The sequence below is a fragment of the Somniosus microcephalus genome, chromosome 1 (genome assembly GCF_052327205.1).
Source record: "Somniosus microcephalus isolate GS21.2 chromosome 1, FLI_Smic_1.0, whole genome shotgun sequence".
Lineage (NCBI taxonomy): Eukaryota > Metazoa > Chordata > Chondrichthyes > Squaliformes > Somniosidae > Somniosus > Somniosus microcephalus.
Window position 1 is genome coordinate 213,311,839 of NC_140987.1, and position 14,296 is coordinate 213,326,134.

The 14,296-nt window shown below is 42.5% G+C and overlaps 1 protein-coding gene across 1 annotated transcript in view; it reads right to left on the reverse strand.

Moving 5' to 3' along the window:
* msh3 (mutS homolog 3 (E. coli)) overlaps positions 1-14,296 on the reverse strand; it is a 459,900-nt gene that overhangs the window by 280,092 nt on the left and 165,512 nt on the right. The window contains exon 16 of the mRNA XM_085989589.1: positions 12,225-12,289. Within this exon, the coding sequence (XP_085845715.1) occupies positions 12,225-12,289 (65 nt within the window). The remainder of the gene's footprint in view (positions 1-12,224; positions 12,290-14,296) is intronic.

The window sequence follows — 14,296 nt, forward strand, 5'->3', positions numbered from 1 at the left end:
CAGGGGCGATAGAGTGCTACCAACTGAGCCACAGCTGACACCATGGCACACAACAGATTTGTAATCAGTTTTTGAAGAACATCTCACTCCTCCATGTAAACTTTTGTTTTTAAATGCTTGGAATGATAGCAAAATGAATTGAATGGCCCCGATTTTGCGGTGGCAATGACGGCGAAACATTCAGCGTTGCCCGTCATTACCCCTCTGAAACTGACCGTAACTTCAGGATTTAGCGCATACGCAGATAAACGCAGAAATCCTGAAATTGCCGTCAGTCATTCCCTGCTCTGCCACAGGCTGCGCTGTGGAACTCCCCATAGCTGACAATCAGTGAAATCACTTCAACTGACGAAAATTTCCCCTTTTCCACTCTTAATATCGCTGTTAAACACCCCATAAAACGTTAAGCCTTGTTGAAATAGATATAACTGGAGTTTTAAACAGTGTATTGACTGCTGAACAACCGTTCTGGCCCTGAAAAACAGTTGTATTTGTGGAATGTTAAATTTCTCCATTGTGATAAAAATTACTAGATTTTTAAAATAATTTAAAAAATTCAAGTTTGTTTATGATATTTCAGTTTCTACCTTAACCCAATGTGTATGTCCCAATCTTTATTTCACTCTCTGTAAAACTTTTAAAAAGTGAAATGATAATCAGCGCTATTTTATTTCCTAGTTTACTGTCTGAGAGAATTCTTCAATGTGATTGGCCGCTTAGACAACTTGATGACATCATTGCTAATGTACGCTGGGGGTCCCCTTTTGACAGCGCTACAATCAAATTAAGGTCAAGAAAGCTAAAGTTTTCGCCACAGAGATCGCGAGATCTTTGTGGGCAGCTTTCTTTGAGGTCAGCGGTGAGCGCTGTCGCTTCATCGCTGACCGCAAATTCCGGGCCATCTTTTTCAAAAATGTAATCTGATAAATGGATTTGGTTTTTATCTCGTGTACATTAATCCTGCTTAGCCTTGGCTCTGGGTTTTTGTCTTGAGGTCCAGGTGTAAATTGTTTTTGGAGCAGGTGATAAAGCTCTGAATCCCACAGTACAGTAAAGTAGTAAATTATCGTACAACGCATCAGGATAGCAGCACACTACACTCCTAGGCATTTCCTTTTTTGTTGATTTGGAGGAGTAAGAAGGTGAGTTTGTGAAGCAAGATCATCCAGAGAAGAGCGAGGTAAATTAACTTGAACCTAGTAGCCCAATAAGCCCACTCTTTGACACAGAATCCAGGAAGAGAGAGAGAGATAGTATAATCCTGCCCATTGCGCTGTATGGTAGTGAAGTATGGGGCCCACTCAATCACCATAGCTACACTAAATGGGAAAAACACACAATAGAAGCCCTACATGCAGAATTTTGCCGAAGCATTCTTCGCACCCAAAGGTAAACACCAACAAATGCATGTAGAGCCGAACTAGGCAGATACCCACTGATAATAAACATACAAAAACGAGCACTAAACTTTCTAAATCACCTCAAATCTAGTTCCCCAGACACCCTTCATTTTAAAGCCCTCCAGACCCAAGAGCTGAACCCAGAAATAAGTCCCCTGAGTCAGTTGTTACTGAAACTAAGTACTCCTATCCAGCCGGACCCTGACCAGTCCCAGACCAACACTGCTCTCCAAACACCAATCCGAGTGAACCAAATCATTAAACAATGCAAAGAAACCTACCTGGAACATTGGAACAAAATAACCAAAAGCCAAAGCAGATTAGAATGCTACCGGGCCCTAAAAAGAGAATATAAACTGGCAGACTATCTCTCGACCATCAGAGACACAAAACAGAGACAGACCCTCACCAGATACAGACTAAGCGACCACCAACTGGCAATTGAAAAAGGAAGATACAAGAAATCTTGGCAACCTAAAGAAAATAGAATATGTGATCACTGTCAGGCCGGCGAGGTTGAGACAGAGGTGCACTTCCTCCTAAAATGCGAAAAATTCAACAAAACAAGAAACATATATTTTGACAAGCTCAGCCAAACAACCCCAGATTTCAAAGAATTGGATGACCTGTCAAAATTAAGAATAGTCCTGGGGGAAGGAGACAGACCATATCTTGGTGCCCAATATGTAACAACATAGTCACTCACTGTTCCTCAGGTTGTGACAACGAGCACACCCATAGCATATATACTCTAAAAATGTTTAAATCAATACCGAATGTACCCAACAACTGTTTAATTTAATACTGAATGTACCCAACGAGAGTCAACGACTGTTTAAATTAATACTGTCTGTACCCAACGAAGGTCAAAATTGTTTGACACCTACAGAATGTTGGAAACCTGTACTTTTTGTTATGTAAGCTTTGGCAATATGGTTCCCTGTAAACTTTCATGCCAATAAAGCATTTGAATTTGAATTTGATTTGAGAAAGAGCGAGTCAGAGAGAAAGAGAAAAAGTTATTTTTCAGCCAAACCTATGGTACTAATTCACTAGAGAAAAACAATTATAACCAGTTTCAGTGCTTTTGTTACAAAAGAAAATCTAGTTTTTCCTCAAAAGAAAAAATAATTGTTCTTTGAGTTCTGACAATAGGCTTCGCTGTAACCTTTGTACTCCCCCTCTTAAACTGTGCAGTTTGTATCCCAGAACACATTCGGCACCAATTAAGTAAATTACCAGAACATTCACATGAATTATGGAATCAATTCTGTATTTTTTTGTGGACATGAATGGAAATCCCACGAGCTTGATTTGTAAGCAACAGGTAGCTGTGGTGAAAGAATACAACTGAGGCCATGTCCCTCACTGAAGGCTTAACAACTTAACCAACAATAAGTCCTTGAAAATCTTCCCGATCATGCTCTGGAAAGTGTCACCTCAGTACTCCAAATAACACAACACATACTACAACTGAAAAGAAAGCAACCCTAGTTACCCAGAACATCCTGAATGGGAAGGTAAATACCCTCAAACAGCAACGCAAAGTTGATCATATCCAAAAAGAACAGGGGCGGAGAGAATACTCTGTAGCCAAAACAGAGCACCTGATGCTCATCACATGGACATGGTAATACAAGCAAGGTGACAAACCAGGAAATTCCAAGCTGATGCTCTAAAGCACCATCAAGAACAACCCATTCCAAGTAAGGGCATGACCATGGCACTCCAGGGCAACAAAACCTAGAATTCAAAAAGTTTTACACAAAAATTATTCTGGCCTGAATCCATGGTGTTGACCTAAAGTACTTAGCCAGCTTGCACTAACCCAACCAAGCAACTACTAAATAGACATGTTGGATCTTCCATTTCCCAAGAGGAGGGTCAGACCATGAAAAGTGGCAAAGCTCGAGCCACCCAACTGTTTTATAAAAAACTGGCCCAAGAACTAGATAATTTGCTGAATGATGCAATCAGCAGTGGCACATTAACAGACATATTGTGTGATGCAAACCTATCAGTAATCAACAAGGGGCAAAAAATTACTGAACTGTGACTCAAACTTAGATCCTGGATAATTTCTACCTCAACTCCATTTAACTGCCTTTTCTCCATTTCCCTCGATACCCTTACCTAACAAAAATCTATCGATTTCAATCTTGAAAATTTCAATTGACCCAACATGTACAGCCCTTTGGGGGGGGGGTGGGGGGGGATCCCCGATTTCATTTCACTACCCTTTGTCTGATAAACAGCTTCCCGATTTCACTCCCAAATGCCTTAGCTCGAATTTTAAGATTATGACACCTTGTTCTGGCTTCCTCCACCACAGGACATAATTTCTCTGTAACTACCCTATTGAATCCCTTTATAATCTTAAAAGACCTCAATTAGATCACCCCTCAACATTCTAAATTCAAGGAAATACAAACGAAGTTTATGCAACCAATCTTCATAATTTAACACTTTAATCCCTGGTATCATTCTGGTGAATCTGCAGTGTGCCCCCTCAAAGGGTGTCAGCCATGGCCTAGTTGGTAGCACTCTCGCCTGAGTCAGAAGGTTGTGGGGTCAAGTCCTACTACAGAGACCTGAGCACAAATATCTAGGCTGACACTGTCGGAGAGGCCATCAAACCGAGGCCCCATCTGCTCTCTGAGGTAGACATAAAAGGTCTCAAGACACTATTTCAAAGATTGTTGGGAGCGGTGAGAGCGGAGTTTCAGTGAGTATTTAAACTCACTTTCACGGGCTTTCTTTCCACAGGCCAGTGTCGGGAGCGGTGTTTCAGTGAGTATTTAAACTCACTTTCGCGGGCTTTTTTTCAGTCTTACCAATCTCACAGACCAGCAGCGGCGTTCCAGAGCCACGTCACGATTCAAAACTTGACGCGGGCAGGAGGAAGCAGCTGATTGGGTGAGTACGGCCAGGTGAGTATTTATACTACTCTATAGTTTGACAGTTAAGGTTCATAGTTTATAAAGTTTAGAAGGTCTTAATTTTGTAGGTCTCTGTTGTGTAGCGGGGAGTGCTAGGAAACAAGGGCCCTTGAGTATATCATTTAATTGTAGTATAATTGGTGGTACTGATTTAATTTAAATTAATTAAAGGGTAAGTCATGGCAGCAAAGCTCGGCCCCGTGGCATGCTCCTCCTGCACTATGTGGGAAATCAGGGACACTTCCTGTGTCCCAGACGACCATGTGTGTGGGAAGTGTATCCAGCTGCAGCTACTGGCAGACCACATTGCGGCGCTGGAACAGCGAATGGATACATACTGGAGCATTCACGATGCGGAGGACATCGTGGATATCATGTTTAATCAGTTGGTCACACCACAGGTAAAGGCTGTACAGGCAGGAAGGGAATGGGTGACCGCCAGGCAGAGTAGTAGGCGCAGGAAGGTACTGCAGGGGTCCCCTGTGGCCATCCCCCTCTCAAACAGATATACCACTTTGGATATTGTTGGGGAGGATGGCTTATCGGGGGAAGGCAACAGCAACCAACTTCCTGGCACCATGGGTGGTTTTACTGCACGGGACGGGAGGAAAAAGCGCAGGAGAGCTATTGTGATAGGGGATTCTATTGTAAGGGGAATAGATAGGCGTTTCTGTGGCCGCAAACGAGACTCCAGGATGGTATGTTGCGTCCCTGGTGCAAGGGTCAAGGATGTCTCGGAGCGGCTGCAGGGCATTCTGGAGGGGGAGGGTGAACAGCCAGTTGTCGTGGTGCATATAGGTACCAACAATATAGGTAAAAAACGGGATGAGGTCCTAAAAGCTGAATAGAGAGAGTTAGGAGGTAAATCTAAAAATAGGACCTCAAAAGTAGTAATCTCAGGATTGCTACCAGTGCCACATGCTAGTCAGAGTAGAAATAGAAGGATATTTCAGATGAATACGTGGCAAGAAGAATGGTGCAAGGGGGAGGGATTCAAATTCCTGGGACATTGGAACCGGTTCTGGGGGAGGTGGGACCAGTACAAACTGGACAGTTTGCACCTGGGCAGGACCGGGACCGATGTCCTAGGGGGAGTGTTTGCTAATGCTGTTGAGGGTTTAAACTAAAATGGCAGGGGGTTGGGAACCTGTGCAGGAGACAGAGGAAAGGGAAGCAAGGATAGAAGCAAAAGACAGGAAGGAGAAAAGCAAAAGTGGAAGTCAGAGAAATCAAGGGTGTAAATCAAACATGGCCGCAGTAAACAATAATTCTAAATGGTCTAAGAGTGTTAAAAAAAAACAAGCCTGAAGGCTTCATGTCTTAATGTGAGGAGCATTCGTAATAAGGTGGATGAATTAGCTGCGCAAATAGATGTACACAGATATGATATAATTGGGATTACGGAGACATGGCTCCAGGGTGACCAATTTTGGAATTCAACATCCAGGGGTATTCAATATTCAGGAAGGACAGGCAAAAAGGAAAAGGCGGTGGGGTAGCATTGCTGGTTAAAGAAGAGAGTAACACAATAGTAAGGAAGGATATTAGCTCTGATGATGTGGAATCTGTATGGGCAGAGCTGAGAAATACCATGGGGCAGAAAACTTAAGTGGGAGTTGTATACAGACCCCCAAACAGTAATGCTGAGGTTGGGGATGGCATTAAACGGGAAATTAGAGATGCGTGCAATAAGGGCGCAGCAGTTATCATGGGTGACTTTAAGCTACATATAGATTGGTCTAACCAAATTAGTAACAATACTGTGGAAGAGGAATTCCTAGGGTGTATGCGGGATGGTTTCTTGGACCAATATGTCGAGGAACCAACTAGAGATCAGGCCATCTTAGACTGGGTATTATGTAATGAGAAAGGATTAATTAGCAATCTTGTTGTGCGAGGCCCCTTGGGGAGGAGCGATCATAATATGATAGAATTCTTCATTAAGATGGAGAGTGAAGTAGTTGATTCAGAGACTTGGGTACTGAATTTAAATAAAGGAAACTACAATGGTATGAGGCACGTGTTGGCTAGGATGGATTGGGGAATGTTACTTAAAGGGTTGACGGTGAATAGGCAATGGCAAACATTTAAAGATCGCATGGATGAACTACAGAATTTGTTCATCCCTGTTTGGCAGAAAAATAAAACAAAAAAAGGTGACTCAACCGTAGCTAACAAGGGAAATTAGGGACAGCATAAGATCCAAGGAGAGGACATAAATTGGCCAGAAAAAGCAGCAAACCTGAGGATTGGGAGCAGTTTAACATTCAGCAAAGGAGGACAAAGGGATTAATTAAGAGGGGAAAAATAGAATATGAGCATAAGCTTGCAGGGAACATAAAAACTGACTGTAAAAGCTTCTATAGATATGTGAAGAGAAAAAGATTGGTAAAGTCAAGCGTAGGTCCCTTGCAGTCAAAATCAGGGGAATTTATAATGGGGAACAAAGACATGGCAGACCAATTAAATACATACTTTGGTTCTGTCTTCACAAAGGAGGACACAAATAAACTCCCAGAGATGTCGGGGAACATAGGTTCTAATGAGAGGGAGGAACTGAATGAAATCAGTATTTCTACGGAAATGGTGTTAGGGAAATTGACAGCACTGAAGGCCGATAAATCCCCAGGGCCTGATAATCTACATCCCAGGGCACTTAAGGAAGTGGCCCTAGAAATAGTAGATACATTGCTGGTCATCTTCCAAAATTCTGTAGACTCTGGAACAGTTCCCATGGATTGGAGGGCAGCTAATGTAACCCCACTATTTAAAAAAGGTGGTAGAGAAAAAACGGGGAATTATAGACCGGTAAGCCTGACATCGGTAGTGGGGAAAATGCTAGAGTCCATTATAAAAGATGTAATAGCAGAGCACTTGGAAAACAGTGACAGGATCGGACAAAGTCAACATGGATTTACAAAAGGTAAATCATGCTTGACTAATCTACTGGAATTTTTTGAGGATGTAACTGGTAGAATAGATAAGGGAGAACCAGTCGATGTGGTATATTTGGACTTTCAGAAGGCTTTCAATAAGGTCCCGCATAAGAGACTAGCGTGCAAAGTTAAAGCACATGGGATTGGGGGTAAGGTACTGACTTGGATAGAAAACTGGTTGGCAGACAGGAAGTAAAGAGTTGGAATAAACGGGTCTTTTTTCGAGTGGAAAGCAGTGACTAGTGGGATACCGCAGGGATCGGTGCTAGAACCCCAGTTATTCACAATATATATTAATGATCTAGATGAGGGAACTAGATGTAATATCTCCAAGTTTGCAGACGACACAAAGCTGGGTGGGCGTGTGTGCTGTGAGGAGGATGCAGAGAAACTCCAGTATGATTTGGACAGGTTGGACGATTGGGCAGATGCAGTATAATGTGGATAAATGCGAGGTTATCCACTTTGGTGGCAAAAACAGAAAGGCAGATTATTATCTGAACGGCAATAGATTGGGAAAAGGGGAAGTGCAATGAGAATTGGGTATCCTTGTGCACCAGTCGCTGAAGGTAAGCATGCAGGTGCAGCAGGCGGTTAAGGCGGCAAATGGTATGCTGGCCTTCATAGCGAGAGGATTCGAGTACAGGAGCAAGGATGTCTTGCTGCAGTTGTACAGGACCTTGGTGAGACCACACCTTGAGTATTGTGTGCAGTTTTGGTCGCCTTATCTGAGGAAGGGTGTTCTTGCCATGGAGGGAGAGCAGCGAAGATTCATCAGACTGATACCTGGGATGGCAGGAATGATGTAAGAAGAGAGATTGGGTCGATTAGGCTTATATTCGCTAGAGTTTAGAAGAATGAGAGGGAATCTCATTGAAACTTATAAAATTCTAACAGGACTAGACTGACTAGATGCAGGAAGGATGTCCCCGATGGTCGGGGAGTCCAGAACCAGGGGTCACAGTCTAAGGATAAGGGGTAAGCCATTTAGGACTGAGATGAGGAGGAATTTCTTCACCCAGAGTGTGGTGAACCTGTGGAATTCTCTGCCACAGAAGACGGTTGAGGCCAATTCATTAAATATATTCAAGAAGGAGTTAGATGTATTTGTTAAGGCTAAGGGGATCAAGGGATATGGGGAGAAAGCAGGGACAGGGTACTGAATTTGGATGATCAGCCATGATCGCATTGAATGGCGGAGCAGGCTCGAGGGGCCGAATGGCCTACTCCTGCTCCTTTCTTCTATGTTTCTATGTAAGAGCAGGAGAGTTATCCCCGGTGTCCTGGCCAATATTTATCCCTCAACCAATGAGAAAAAAAGGAATAGATTATCTGGTCATTATCAGATTGCTGTTTGTAGGAGCTTGCTGTGTGCAAACTGGGTGCCGCGTTTCCCACATTACAACAGTGACTATACTTCAAATATACTTCATTGGCTGTAAAGCGCTTTGGGAGATCCAGAGGTTGTGAAAGGTGCTATATAAATGCAAGTCTTTCTTTTTCCTGGAGGTTCAGTGCCCAAAACTGAACACAGTACTCCAGCTGGGTTCTGATCAAGGCTCCGTACAACTGAAGCAAAACCTCCTCACTTTGTATTCCCATTAGCCTTTTGAATTACTTCCTGTACCTGTGCACTAGCTTTTAGTGATTTGTGTGCAAGCACACCCAAAAACCCTTTGCACCTTGACAGCTCCTCGTCTCACCATTAAGAAAAGTTGTCTTTCTCAGATCCAAATTGGATGACCTCACACTTCCCCACATTGAACTCCACCTGACATATAGATTCATAGAAATTTACAGCACAGGAGGCTGCCATTCTGCCCACCTTGTCCGTGCTAGCCGACAAAGAGCTATCCACCCTAATCCCACTTTCCAGCACTTGATGTGCCGTAACCTTCAAGGTCTACTGACCAAGTGCATATCCAAGTACTTCTTAAATGCGATGAGGGTCTCTGCCTTTTCCACCCTTTCAGGCAGTGAATTCCAGACCCCACCACCCTCTGGGTGAAAAAAATTCTCCGCACATCCCCTCTAAACCTCCTACCAATTACTTTAAATCTATGCCCTCTGGTTATTGACCTCTCTGCTAAGGGAAATAGGTCCTTCCTATCCACTCTATCTTGACCCCTCATAATTTTATACACCTCAATGAGGTCTCCCCTCAGCCTCCTCTGTTCCAAAGACACCAACCCCAGCCTATCCAATCTTTCCTCATAGCTAAAATTCCCCAGCCCAGGCAACATCCTCGTAAATCTCCTCTGCACCCTCTCTAGTGCAATCACATCCTTCCTGTAATGCAGTGACCAGAACTGCACGCAGTACTCTAGCTGCGGCCTAGTGTTTTATACAGTTCAAGCCTAGCCTCTTATATTCTATGCCTCGGCTAATAAAGGCAAGTATCCTGTATGCCCTCTTAACCATCTGTCCTGCTACCTTCAGGGATCTGTGGACATGCACTCCAAAGTCCCTCTGTTCCTCTGCACTTCTCAGTATCCTACCATTTATTGTGTATTCCCTTGCCTTGTTAGCCCTCCCCAAATGCATTACCTCACACTTCTCCGGATTGAATTTCATTTGGCACTGTTCTGCCCACCTGACCAGTCCATCGATATCCTCCTGCAGTTTACAGCTTTCTTCTTCATTATCAACCACAAGGCCAATTTTTGTATCATCTGCATTATAACATTACTGCAGGAACCCAAATGAATTCTGTTGGGTAAGGGGAAAATAGCAGTACTTTTAACCTGAAATAGTCCCCATAAATACATTAAAAAAGAAACTGCTGACAAGATATTCTCCTACTTGCTATTGTAATTGGGGCTATTTCAAATTATATCTTTGCCAGGTCCATCTCCATAAGATGCCTTAACAAATAAACAGAGAAGGCACGCTCTCAGGATTCTTCGTGATCCTTTCTCATATTTATTCTTTGGGGGTGGGGCAGGTAAAATACTATTAGGTTAAAATTACACTTGCCCCATCCATTGTAATGTTTCCCTTTACTGTTGCTTTTGCCATGCTTTCATTGCACCAGTTCATTAGTGGAACATGTAAAAATCGATGAGCAAAATGGTTAAAAGGGCAAAATATAGTCCTGGAGTTTCCTCTGCACTTGCGCCCTGTGTAACCTGGGCACAAACCAATAACGTAGCTTAAATGATCACAGAAATTTGGGCGTGAGTTACATGCGTGACTACAATATGCCCAAATCTCCTTGATCTCTTACATACGTCCATCACACCCTTCGTCCAAACGAATCTCCGCCCACAAAACTGACCACACCCCCAACACAAGTGCAAGTATCCTCCAATTGCACTTGTGCAAGGTGGAGTCTCAACATTGCAAGCAGATTTTCAAGCACAGCAGGAAAGAAAGTCATTCTTCTGGTGTTTAATTACGAATTTGAGCATTTAAAAAAAAATTACACCCAGAGACCTACTCTGAATTATCTGTTTCCTCAAATGGATTTTTATGACGCAAGTACAAGTCACATTAAAAACTGAAAAGCTTCCCCGATTGCGGGTTTCTAAACATGGTGTGCCTGATGTGCATAAATGATTAAATGAGTTGAAAACTTACATTTTCATACTTAAAAGAAGAAATACATAGTGTAGCTTGGGCGCTTTCCTTAGGCTCTGATTGCTTACGCTGATTATGCCCATTTTGAAGTTCGGGCGCATTCTAATGAGATTGGGAGGATACTTGGGCATAACAACATCGGCAAAATGGGCCCAACATTGGGTGTATTTGCAGGTCTAACTTCTAGGTTGCACCCAAGGAGGAAACTCCAAGTCATGGAATGGAAACAGAAATGGATTGGATTTACATTTACAGGCCTTAGAAAAGTGGTGTTTCAATTGACTAACCTAATCTGCGACCTAGTTTGAGGATTTTTTTCAAGCACCCTAAATGCTGCTTTAAGCCTTTCATTACCATGGAACATAATTACTATGGCAGTGTTGAACCAAAGGGACAAGGGTGAAAGGCTATCCTACGTTTCTTAAAAGTTACCTGGTGCTCCCTCCTCTTACGAGCTCTTCCAAAAGGTTACATCCTAAATCATGCCTACTTTGTATAGTGTCAGCTTGGCTCAGCTGCTTTGAGTCACTGTTGACTCGAGCCCATAATATTGGCAGACACTAGTGCAGTACTGAGGGAGTGCTGCACTGTCGGAGATGCTGTCTTTCAGATTAGGTGTTAAACCAAGTTTGCCAGCTCAGATGGTGTAAAAGGTCCTATGGTACTATTCGAAGAGAAGCAGGGAGTTCTCCTGGTTCCTTGGCCAACATTCATTCCTCAAACAACATCAAAATCAGAATAGTTAGTCACTCATTTATTTGCTGTTTGTGGCACTTTGTTATACATAAAGTGACTGTCACATTTGCCTACATAACAACAGTTACTGCACTTCAAAAAGTAATCCATTGGTTGTAAAGTGCTTTGGGATGTCATGAGGATCTGATAATGTACTACAGGAAACTTTGGTTTGTCCGGAGGTTAACTGTCCGGAATGCTCGATCCACCGGCAAAATTCAGGAGTCGGTTCAGTAAGTTTTTTTTCTTTTCATTGCTTTATTTTCACTAGTCAGGCTCTGCAAGGTCTAGCTAAAGCTGTTGCTTAGCTACAGAGACGCTTGCAAGCTACGGCCGACTGTTTAGAAGCTGTTGCTAAGCAACAGGGTTTGTTGCTAGATACGGAGCTTTTTTAACATTAGCGCTGGTTTGTCCGGCAGTATTGATGGGACGGCAACAGCTCGGTCCCGTCGGTGCCGGATATCACAAAGTTTCCTGTACATAAATCCAAGTTCTTGTATAGAACTATTCCAAGTCAATAGTTCTGATCAACCTTCTAGGTTTTTAAATAATCTATTAGTGGAAAATGACTGATAGCCAAAATGTTCAATTTCTAAACATTAAATTAGAAAGTATACAATTGATATAACACATACCTGGAAATTTGTGTCCATTCAGTTGGAATAATGGATAGCAGAGAATTTTTCACTTCTATCAGAAACTGGAAGATAAAACAGGATTATTATAAATTATACAAGTAATTCAAATATACTGAGTGCAATGGAAACTGCCGTTCTCTACCCAACTCACACCATAATTTAGCCAGATTGAGGTGGATTCTGTTGATAACGATACCACAGTTGATGCTGCATTTACAATGCGTTACTGTTCTCAGATCAGAACCCTATTTACACTGTCTAGTTGGATCTTCAATTCTCCTTTCAGAAGAGAGATCTGCACATGTGGATACACACGCACAATGTCTTGTCCTAGCATTTAAAATTTAAATGTGTAGAGACCATCAACAACAGCATCTGAATTTAACTAGTCATTTAAACTAACTGCAGCTAGCTTTAACAAATGCCCAGGAAGTCCAAGAAGTTCCCCGATTTCCTTTGACTTCCACGGCACCATTTAAAACTGATTTGATACACCCTGTTTTAAAATTGAAGAAGATGCATAGGTTTAAAGTGGTTTCTTTGAGATGGGCAGTGATGACAGAGGTGGGGAGAATGAGACGATAGTGCTAGGGAAATAAAACAGGAAATAAAAACAGTGATGGGAAATGCACCACAAAGCTGCACAAACCAGAAGGTGCCAGTTTAAATTCCTAACCCATGATTGCTGAAGTATCGTGCTATAATTGGCTTCAATGTCCAAGGACTAGGGAGAAGGGAAAAGAAAAAAAATGTTCAGGGTTGCCACTCTAGATCATCCAAACTGCCTTACTGGAATATGTGGTAATATAGACATCAGGAGGGCACAGTCAAATAGCCTGCTGATACTCACTGCCAAGGCTCACTCGGGCAAATATACCAGAGGATGCCCAACATCCATGAAACTGTACTCCAACAAGGGATCAATGCCTTAAGGAGAGGGGAGAAAATTGGTGATTTATTCTTAACAGAAAAAGCACCTAAAATGTCTCTTTGCCATGTATTCTGTAATAGAAACATCTACACAGTATGAATAATGGGCCAACATTTGCGACTGGAGGCTTCCTACGGGCGGATGCCTCCGACCTGCAAAAATTCTACAAATTTACCTGGTGGCTCGGGAGATACGGAACCTTGCGATCCTGGGCCTCTCTGGGTCCGCGTGGGCAGAGGTCCCTGTAACCCAGGGGCGCAGGCTGTTCGCAGGCGCCCCTGGGATCACGTGGGCCAGCCAAACCAATAAAAGGGAATTCCCATTCATACTTACTTATGACAGTTCCGTACGTACGGAACTGTCATAAGTATGAATGGGGATCACTTAAAAAATACACCAACACATGAAATAATTTTTTTTAATTACATATTTAAAATTAATTAAAATGCCATTTAATTAAATATTTTAAACAAAAATTTAATTTTTGGAAAAAAATTATGTTTTTACGGGGCTAAAAATAAACTTACCTTATTGAAGGGTATTTTTAAATTTATAAATGAGTGATAAAATTTTATTTTTCTATTTTTTGAAACTCTTATGCTGGTAAAAGCAGGTCTTATGCTTGCTTTTACCATGTGTAAGAATTTGACAGGCATTCAGCGGGCGGAAGTTGTGCAAATAGCGCAACTCTCCACCCACAGAGGCCCATCTCCCCCGGTTGCGGAGGATCAGTCAAGAGAATTCTTGACAGATCGCAAGTGCCGGGTTTCAGCGCATGCGCTTCGCATACCTAAACCCGGAACTTGTGTGGCCCCTACGGGCGAGTACACACCTCGTACGCACCCCGTAGGGGTCGCAAAATACGGCCCGTTATTAATCCACACTGCTATTGGTTTTTAAATTTTCATTCAAACATCAGTTAAGTTCAGTAGCAAAATATACTTTCGGGCCTTGCAGTCTGGCAGTCAGTGCAACCAATTAGCATGTGAACATTTGGTTTCATCTGGCTTAAGCCGGTGAGCAGCAAGCTTCTCTCAAATCTCAGGAGAATGTTCATAATGACAAACAATATGAACTTTTATTATTAGATGCTGTGAAAGAAGATTGCATTGCATACTTTAAAGAATGTACTGCAGAA